The 10000-nt window shown below is 54.5% G+C and overlaps 3 protein-coding genes across 3 annotated transcripts in view; all 3 read right to left on the bottom strand.

Annotated features, from left to right (window-relative positions):
• LOC116970488 (syntaxin-binding protein 4-like) overlaps positions 1 to 2117 on the bottom strand; it is a gene marked incomplete at its 3' end in the record, with an annotated part of 15704 nt that extends 13587 nt beyond the window's left edge. The window contains exon 1 of the mRNA XM_033017134.1: positions 2018 to 2117. Within this exon, the coding sequence (XP_032873025.1) occupies positions 2018 to 2020 (3 nt within the window). The remainder of the gene's footprint in view (positions 1 to 2017) is intronic.
• Positions 2118 to 3635: 1518 nt separating this feature from the next.
• LOC116970487 (basic proline-rich protein-like) lies at positions 3636 to 6290 on the bottom strand. The gene is made up of 4 exons (XM_033017133.1): positions 6132 to 6290; positions 4367 to 4455; positions 3993 to 4176; positions 3636 to 3752 (listed from the first exon to the last, which is right to left on the bottom strand). Exons 1-4 carry the CDS (start codon positions 6288 to 6290, stop codon positions 3636 to 3638), a joined length of 549 nt encoding a protein of 182 aa, XP_032873024.1.
• A 573-nt stretch (positions 6291 to 6863) lies between these two features.
• The window catches only part of LOC116970489 (discs large homolog 1-like protein), a 14706-nt gene continuing 11569 nt past the window's right edge, over positions 6864 to 10000 (bottom strand). The window contains exon 6 of the mRNA XM_033017135.1: positions 6864 to 7079. Within this exon, the coding sequence (XP_032873026.1) occupies positions 6864 to 7079 (216 nt within the window). The remainder of the gene's footprint in view (positions 7080 to 10000) is intronic.

Raw genomic sequence — 10000 nt, 5'->3', positions numbered from 1 at the left:
ACGCTCATGCACATGCCCACACACGCTCGTGCGCACGCACACACACACATGTACACACACACACACACATGTACACACACACACGTACACACACATGTACACACACACACACGCATATACACACACATGTACACACACACACATGTACACACACACACACACACACATGTACACACACACATGTACACACACACACACACACATGTACACACACTCATGCGAACACACATGCACGCTCACGCACACACACACACGCGCACATGGATGGAAGCAGAGGGTGATGGTGGAAGGTTGCTTTTCAGAATGGAGGCCTGTGACTAGTGGTGTGCCACAGGGTTCAGTGCTGTACCTGTCTAACTGTTTCTTAAACATTGGGATAGTCCCAGCCTCAACTACCTCCTCTTGCAGCTCGTTCCATACACCCACCACCCTTTGTGTGAAAAAGTTACCCCTCAGGTTCCTATTAAATCTTCTCCCCTTCACCTTGAATCTACAGTATGTCCTCTGGTCCTCGATTCCCCTACTCAGTCGGTGCATCTACCCGATCTATTCCTCTCATGATTTTGTACACCTTTATAAAATCACCCCTCATCCTCCTGCACTCCACGGAATAGAGTCCCAGCCTGGTCAACCTCAGGCCCTTCAGTGCTGGCAACTCCTCTGTACCCTTTCCAGCTTGACAACATCTTTCCTATAACATGGTGCCCAGAACTGAACACAATACTCTAAATGACTCCCCACCATTGTAGATGTAGCCCAGTCCATCACACAGACCACACTCCCCACCATTGTAGATGTAGCCCAGTCCATCACACAGACCACACTCCCCACCATTGTAGATGTAGCCCAGTCCATCACACAGACCACACTCCCCACCATTGTAGATGTAGCCCAGTCCCACACAGACCACACTCCCCACCATTGTAGATGTAGCCCAGTCCATCACACAGACCACACTCCCCACCATTGTAGATGTAGCCCAGTCCATCACACAGACCACACTCCCCACCATTGTAGATGTAGCCCAGTCCATCACACAGACCACACTCCCCACCATCGACTCCATCTACACTTCACGCTGCCTCGGGAAAGCAGCTGACATCATCAAAGACTTGTCCCTGTCCCACCCCGGTCATTCCTCCTCCTCCCCGCTCCCGTCCGGCAGAAGGTACAGAAGCTTGAAAGCGCGCACCACCAGACTCAGGAACAGCTTCTTCCCCTCTGTTATCAGGCTTCTGAACGGCCCTTCCATAAGCTAGGGTACTGTCCGATTCACCTCTACCCCATTGCAGACATTGGACTTTGTCTGTGGAACTGATGCACTACAATGCTGAGAGCTATATTCTGCACTCTGTATCTTCCCCTTTGTTCTACCTTGAGTTTGATGTGTACCCCGGGTCCGCGCTGACCAGCGATCATCGTCTACGCAAGCACTATCCTAACCACTGGGGGCAACATACAGAAGCCAATTAACCTACAAACCTGTACGTCTTCGGAGTGTGGGAGGAAACCAGAGCACCTGGAGAAAACCCACGCAGGTCACAGCGAGAACGTACAAACTCTGTACAGACAGCGCCCGTGGTCAGGATCGAATCCGGGTCTCTGGCGCCGTGAGGCAGCAGCTCTACCCGCTGCACCACCGTCACCCTGTCAGAGGTTACGGGGAGAAGGCAGGAGGATGGGGTTAGGAGGGAGAGAGATAGAACAGCCATGATTGAATGGCGGAGTAGACTTGATGGGCCGAATGGCCTAATTTTTCTCCTATCACTTATGAACATGAGAATTAGGCCATTCGGCCCATCGAGTCTACACCGCCATTCGATCACGGCTGATCTATCTCTCCCTCCTAACCCCATTCTCCTGCCTTCTCCCCATAACCTCTGACAGGGTGGCACAGTGGTGCAGTGGGTAGAGCTGCTGCCTCACAAGCGCTGGGGACCCGGGTTATGATCCTGACCACGGGTGCTGTCTGTGTGGAGTTTGCACGTTCTGCCCGTGCCCCTGGGCAGTCACTTACCATTTCCAACTTCTCCACCTTGAGACGGAAGCTGGGGTTGAGGGAGAGCGACCTCCCTCGAGTGACTCCGGGCTGAGTCCACCCCGCGCCCACAGCAGCTGAGGAGCAGAGAGGTCACAAGGTAATCAGTGATAGCCGCAGAATCAGGCCACTCGGCCCATCCAGTTTCACCCAGAGAGTTGTGAATTTGTGGAATTCCCTGCCACAGAGGGCAGTGGAGGCCAAGTCACTGGATGGATTTAAGAGAGAGTTAGATAGAGCTCTAGGGGCTAGTGGAGTCAAGGGATATGGGGAGAAGGCAGGCACGGGTTAGGGGATGATCAGCCATGATCACAATGAATGGCGGTGCTGGCTCGAAGGGCCGAATGGCCTCCTGCACCTATTTTCTATGTTTCTATATTTCTAAGTCTACTCCGCCATTCAATCATGGCTGATCTATCTCTCCCTCATTCTATCTCTGAAGAAAGATCTCGAGACACTGAAGGAATAGGCACATATTCCTTGGCTCCATAGATGCTGCCTCACCCGCTGAGTTTCTCCAGCATTTATATCTACCTTCGATTTTTCCAGCGTCTGCAGTTCCTTCTTAAATATCTCTCCCTCCAAACCCCATTCTCCTGCCTTCTCCCCATAACCCCTGACACCCGCACTAATCAAGAATCTATCTATCTCTGTCTTAAAAATATCCACTGACTTGTGGCCTCCACAGCCTCTGTGACAAAGAATTCCACAGATTCACCACCCATCTGACTAAAGAAATTCCCTCCTCATCTCCTTTCTAAAGGAACGTCCTTTTATTCTGAGGCTGTGCCCTCTGGTCCTAGACTCTCCCACTAGTGGAAACATCCTCTCCACGTCCACTCTGTCACCAGGCCAAGTTCATAAGTGATGGGACTGAACCAGGCTGTTCCAATCGACAACAGGTGCAGGAGTAGGCCATTCGGCCCTTCGAGCCAGTACCAATGTGATCATGGCCGATCATCCCCAATCAGTACCCCGTTCCTGCCTTCTCCCCATATCCCCTGACTCCACTATTTTTAAGTGCCCTATCTAGCTCTCTCTTGAAAGCATCCAGAGAACCTGCCTCCACTGAGATAGATAGATTCTTGATTAGTGCGGGTGTCAGAAGTTATTGGAAGAAGGCAGGAGAATGGGGTTAGGAGGCAGAGAATTCCACAGACTCACCACTCTCTGTGAGAAAATGTGTTTCCTCGTCTCTGTTCTAAATGGCTTACTCCTTATTCTTCAAACTGTGGCCCCTGGTTCTGGACTCTCCCAACATCGGGAACATGTTTCCTACCTCTAGGGTGTCCAAACCCTTAATAATCTTATATGTTTCAATGAGATGCCCTCTCGTCCTTCTAAACTCCAGAGTGTACAAGCCCAGCTGCTCCATTCTCTCAGCATATGACAGTCCCGCCATCCCGGGAATTAACCTTGTAAACCTACGCTGCACTCCCTCAATAGCAAGAATGTCCTTCCTCAAATTAGGGGACCAAAACTGCACACAATACTCTAGGTGTGGTCTCACTAGGGCACTGTACAACTGCAGAAGGACCTCTTTACTCCTATACTGAAATCCTCTTGTTATGAAGTAGATCACCCATTTACACCAGATCTACGTTCTCCAGCTTTGGGGCGGGAGGTTGTCCTTACCTGGGGAGTGTGGGTCGGGGAGACTGTTAGTCTGGGAGCAGCTGGGGGAGACATCCATCTTCTTTGCCGTAGAGTTGCCCTGAGATAGGAAACCGGGGCTGAGACATGATGTGGGGGTGATAGTCCGTGCCTGAACCCCTTCCCCCCCGTACCCCGAGATCCCACACCCCTTCCCTTCCTCCCCCCACTCTCCTTGTGTTTCCCCCTCTGTGCCCCGTCCCCATTATCCCCCACTCCCCCTCAGCCCCCCCATCCTCCCCCCTCCCTCCCCGACGTCCCTGTTCCTCCACCCCCCCCCCCCCCCCACTGTCCCCCTCACCTGCAGGGGCCGGTCGGGAGGAGGGGCTCCAGTCGGGGGTCCGGGGCCATGCCGGTAGTTGGGGGGGGCCAGCAGGAAGCTGAAACCGGGCGGTTTCACGCCGGGGGAGGGGGGGCTGGGCAACGGCCCCTCCCCTGCCGCTGACCCCCTCCTCACCGATGCCGTCTCCACCGAGCTCTCCGGCCTGGGGGGGAGGAGAAGGGGGGGGGGGGGGGAACATGAGACCACCGCCATTCCAATCCCCTCCCCCTCCCCACCTTCTTCCCCTCCCCCTTTCGTCTTCCCCTCCCCCACCCACACAGGGCTCCCCCATCCCTGCCCCCCCCCCTCCCCCCCACACAGGGTTCCCGACCCCCCGCCCCCTCCACACCCACCTGAGACTGGGGGGGCTCGGCGTCTCCTCCTGTGTGACCCCCAGCAACGACTCCTTGTTGATGGTCACCAACTGCTCGCCCCCCCTCACCTGCCGGGGGAGAGACACCGTTACACAGGGAGATGGGGGGGAGATGGGGGGGGGGGGAGGGGAGATGGGGGGAGGAGCTGGGGAGGGGGAGATGGGGTAGGGGGGGGGGAGAGATGGGAGAGGGGAGGGGGAGATGGGGGGGAGCTGGGGAGTGGGGGGGGAGATGGGGGATGGGGGGGAGATGGGGAGGGGGGAGATGGGGGGGGAGAGGGAGGGGGGGAGTGGTAGATGGGGGGGAGATGGGGAGGGGGGAGATGGGGAGGAGGGGGGTCTTTCTGGTCATCGCTAAATTTTCAAGGGATTGAGAATTTCTGCGGCAGTGGGTTTGACGCCAGCGAGCGTAGTTTGACCTCTCCTGACGTAGGTCGTCGCCGGTGACAGTCGCCGGCAGTTGCCTAAAAAATCCCCCACGTGGGACAGCCCCGTTACTCCAGCGTTTTGTGTCGAGCCGCTTGTACATGTTTAGGGTCACGTGCTTCACACAGCAGCAATGGTGGAGGTGGAGCCGCAGGGTAACACCCCCCTCTGGTGGCCATGCACTAGACTGCAGGCCCAAACACACACACACACACACACACACTTATACACTCACACACATATACACTCACACATATACACACACACACACACACACACACACACACACACTCACACACATCCACACACACACACACATATACACACCACCATCATCACACATCACACAACCACACACAACACACACACTCACTACACATCACAGCACACGACACATATAGCACACACACCCATCACGCACACACACACACATCACACACAACACACTCAAAAAACACTCCACACACACGACACACATTACGACACACACACCATCACACACACACACCACACTGTACAAACACAGCACCATCGACACACCACACACGCACACACACACACACACACACTACACCAGCATCCCCCCACACACACACACACACACACACACACACACACACACACACACACACCATCACACACACACACACCATCACACACACACACACCATCACACACACACACACACCATCACACACACACACACACACACACTCACACACACACACACACTCACACACATCCACACACACACATATACACACACACATATACACACTCACACACATATACACACTCACACACACATATACACACTCACACACATATACACACACACACACACAACCTGTGGAGGCCATGTCGGTGGATATATTTATGGCAGATTCTTGACCAGTGCGGGTGTGAGGAGTTACGGGGAGAAGGCAGGAGAATGGGGTTAGGAGGGAGAGAGATAGATCGGCCGCGATTGAATGGCGGGGTGGGCTGGATGGGCCGAATGGCCTTATTCAACTCCTATCACGTATGAACTTGCGAACCTGCCGTGCAGCCCAGAGTCTGGGAAGCGTTCTAGTCAGAAAGCAGACACAAAAAGCTGGAGTAACTCAGCGGGACAGGCAACATCTCTGGAGAGGAATGGGTGACGTTTCGGGTTCTTCTTCAGACTGGTCTCGACCCGAAACGTCACCCATTGCTTCTCTCCAGAGATGCTGCCTGTCCCGCTGAGTTACTCCAGCTTTTTGTGTCCCTTTCATTTACTTGTTCTACACTTCTCTAAGGGAAGGTGGAGGGTGAGGGGAGGGGAGGGGGTGGACACTGACCTTGGTGCTGTCCCCCCCGCTGGGCAGGGGTCCGGGGGGCCGGTTGTTGCCGCCGGTGACGTTGAGGCCGATGCCCCTGGGCATGGTGACCGTCTGCACCGGGCCGGCACTGTGGATGACACGGACCGTCACGCGTGGCCCCTGCACGACACGCCTCATCGCCTACGCAGCCCACGCCAGAGACCCCCCCCTGCCGGTGTCAGGCCACCCCCCCCAGGCAGCTCGGGATAGTTTAGTTTACAGACACTCGGCCCGACGGGTCGCTGCCGACCAGCGATCGCCCGTTCACACGGGTTCGACGTTATCCCACTTTCTCATCCGCTCCCCCTCACCCTAACCCCCCCCCCCCCCTCATCCTGTCACCCCCCACTCTTGCCCCTGCCCTTCCTACACCTGTCTCCCCCTCACCACCCTGCCCCCCCCCCCACATCCTCCCTGGTTCCCCTCCCTCCAATTCCCCGCTCTCCCTACGTCCCCCACCCCAGCCCCCGCCACTGGTCCCAGCTGCGGGTGAGGGGTCGAGGTCCAGGGGTCGGGGCTCAGGGGTCGTGGTCCAGGAGGTCGAGGGTCGGAATTCAAGGGTCAGGGCCCGGTTGGCCTGGGGTTCAGGGTTCGGGGTTCAGGGGGTCGTGGTTCGGAGGTCGGGGTCGAAGTTCAGGGGTCAGGGTCCAGGTGGCTTAGGGTTCAGGGGTCGAGGTTCAGGGGTCAAGGTCCAAGTTCAGGAGTCGGGGTTCAGGGGTCGGGGTCCAAGTTCAGGAGTCGGGGTCGAGGTTCAGGGGTCGAGGTCCAGGGGTCGGGGTTCAGGGTGCAGGGGTGACGGTTCCCCCAGCGTGACCCACCTTGCTGCCGCTGCCGTTGCCAGGGTTGGTGCCGCGGTGAAGGTCGAGCTGTCCTTGGGACTGAGTGAGCCGGAGCAGGAGCTGCAACATGGGCTATCCGCGAGTCTACCTGAGAGCGAGGGGGGAGAGGTCACACACAGGGCACGGCTCAGACTCGTTCACAAGCTGCAGGAGCAGAAGTTACGCCATTCGGCCCGTCGAGCCTAACCCGCCATTCAAACGGGGTAGTATTAACGGGCAGAAATAGTGTGAACATTGCTGCAGGGAGGAACTGCAGACGCTGGTTTAAACCAAAGATAGACAGAAAGTGCCGGAGTAACTCAGCGGGTGAGGCAGCATCTCTGGAGCGAAGGAATGGGTGACGTTTTGGGTCGAGACCCTTCTTCAGACTGAGAGTCGGGGGAGAGGGAAACTAGAGATATAGACGATGATAGAGAGAGATAAAAAACAAATGAATGAAAGATATGCAAAAAAGATGATGTAAGCATGCAGGTACAGCAGGCAGTGAAGAAAGCCAAAGAGGTCCTTCTGCAGTTGTACAGAGCCCTGGTGAGACCACACCTGGCGTATTGCAGGTAGACAAAAATGCTGGAGAAACTCAGTACGTGAGGCAGCATCTATGGAGCGAAGGAATAGGCACCGGGAGATCAGGTTGGTTATTGCGGAACGAGCGGAGGTGTTGGGCAAAGCGATCGCCAAGCCTACGCTTGGTCTCACCGATGTAGAGCAGCTGACACCTAGAGCAGCGGATGCAATAGATGAGGTTGGAGGAGATGCAGGTGAACCTCTGCCGCACCTAGAACGACTGCTTGGGTCCTTGGATGGAGTCGAGGGGGGAGGTAAAGCGACAAGTGTAGCATTTCCTGCGGTTGCAAGGGGAAAGTGCCCGGAGAGGGGGTGGTTCGGGTGGGAAGGGACGAATTGACCAGGGAGTCGCGGAGGGAGTGGTCTCTGTGGAAAGCAGACAGGGGGGGAGATGGGAAGATGTGGCCAGTGGTGGGGTCCTGTTCGAGGTGGCGAAATTGTCGGAGGATTATTTGGTGTATGTGACGGCTGGTAGGGTGGAAGGTGAGGACAAGGGGGACTCTGCCCTTGTTACGGGTGGGGGGGATGGGGAGTGAGAGCAGAGTTACGGGGTATAGAAGAGACCCTGGTGAGAGCCTCATCTATAGTAGAAGAGGGGAACCCCCGTTCCCTGAAGAATGAGGACATCTCCGATGCCCTGGTGTGGAACACCTCATCCTGGGTGCAGATGCAGCATAGACAAAGGAATTGGGAATAGGGGATGGAGTCCTTACAGGAAGCAGGGTGGGAAGAAGTGTAGTCTAGATACCCATAGGAGTCAGTGGGTTTATAGTGGATGTCGGTCAGAAGTCTATCACCTGCGATGGAGATAGTGAGGTCAAGAAATGGTAGGGAAATGGTCCAGGTGTATATTGCGTGCTGGAATATTGCGTACAGTTTTAGTCTCCTAACTTGAGGAAGGTCATCCTTGTGATTGAGGCAGGGCAGCGTAGGTTCACGAGGTTAATCCCTGGGATGGCGGAACTGTCATATGAGGAAAGATTGAAAAGACTAGGCTTGTATTCACTGGAGTTTAGGAGGATGAGGGGGTTCTTATAGAAACATATAAAATTACTCGAAGGGCCGAATGGCCTACTCCTGCACCTAATTTCTATGTTTCTATGTTACTAGACGAAGTGGGAGTCGTTGGGTGTTGTACCCGTTAGTATAGACATTATGGGCCAAATGAATTCTTGGACTGGCAGCCAACTGTTGCAACGATTTTAAAAGCCAAGCCAAGGCAAACAATTGTGCTGCAGACACCGGCAACCTAAACTCATTTTGTGAACACAAGTTCGTTAAAAAAAGGTGAGGCAAACAATTGGGCAGCAGCCACCTTACAGCCGCATCGAGGGGACTGACCGTATACATGCGTTCAGTGTTATTCGCAGCTTAGAGAGCCGTGTCCCTCTCGCTTCCTGGGTCTGGCAGAGACTGAGTGAGGTATGACACTTCTGGGTTTTATAGTCCCGGGGGCAGCAGAGAGAATGGGGAATTTAAAAAAAACATTAATATCTCTCTGATTTTTCATCAATGGGAAAAATCCTCCAGTCCCGGAAGGCGGAGGGGGGCTCTGAGCGAGGTGGCCAAAAATGACGGCCGTAGGTGGCGGTGGGCGAGTCCAGAACCAGGGGCCACAGTCTAAGTTTATAGGGGAGGCCATTTAAAACTGAAGTGAGGAAAAACTTTTTCACCCAGAGAGTTGTGAATTTGTGGAATTCTCTGCCACAGAGGGCAGTGGAGGCCGATTCACTGGATGTTTACAAAAGAGAGTTAGATAGAGCTCTTGGGGCTAACGGAGTCATGGGATATGGGGAGAAGGCAGGCACGGGTTACTCATTGTGGATGATCAGCCATGACCTTGGTGAGACCACACCTGGAGTATTGCATACAGTTTTGGTCTCCTAATCTGAGGAAAGACATTCTTGCCATAGAGGGAGTACAGAGAAGGTTCACCAGACTGATTCCTGGGATGGCAGGACTTTCATATGAAGAAAGACTGGATACTCGCTAGAATTTAGAAGATTAAGGGGGGATCTTATGGAGACTTACAAAATTCTTAAGGGGTTGGACAGGCTAGATGCAGGAAGATTGTTCCCGATGTTGGGGAAGTCCAGAACAAGGGGTCACAGTTTAAGGTTAAGGGGGAAATCTTTTAGGACCAAGATGAGAAAATCATTTTTCACACAGAGTGGTGAATCTGTGGAATTCTCTGCCACAGAAGGTAGTTGAGGCCAGTTTATTGGCTATATTTAAGAGGGAGTTAGATGTGGCCCTTGTGGCTAAAGGGATCAGGGGGAATGGAGAGAAGGCAGGTACAGGATACTGAGTTGGATGATCAGCCATGATCATATTGAATGGCGGTGCTGGCTCAAAGGGCCGAATAGCCTCCTCCTGCACCTATTGTCTATTGTCTGTTTAAACCTGCGCCTGCAGTTCCGTCCCACGGAATGCAGCAGCTCTACC

Source organism: Amblyraja radiata, unplaced genomic scaffold (assembly GCF_010909765.2).
Source record: "Amblyraja radiata isolate CabotCenter1 unplaced genomic scaffold, sAmbRad1.1.pri scaffold_941_ctg1, whole genome shotgun sequence".
NCBI classification, from domain to species: Eukaryota; Metazoa; Chordata; class Chondrichthyes; order Rajiformes; family Rajidae; genus Amblyraja; species Amblyraja radiata.
Note: the sequence above shows the minus strand (reverse complement) of the source record. Positions and strands in the feature narration are given on the sequence as shown.

Excerpts from the sequence above, each read along its gene's own strand:
- LOC116970487 (XM_033017133.1), bottom strand. The coding sequence starts at position 6,290 with ATGAGGCGTGTCGTGCAGGGGCCACGCGTGACGGTCCGTGTCATCCAC. Across the intron at positions 4,456-6,131 it reads GCGGGGGGGACAGCACCAAG|GTGAGGGGGGGCGAGCAGTT; the intron begins GTCAGTGTCCAC and ends CTCCCCCGGCAG. Across the intron at positions 3,753-3,992 it reads CTCCCGACCGGCCCCTGCAG|GGCAACTCTACGGCAAAGAA; the intron begins GTGAGGGGGACA and ends TTCCTATCTCAG.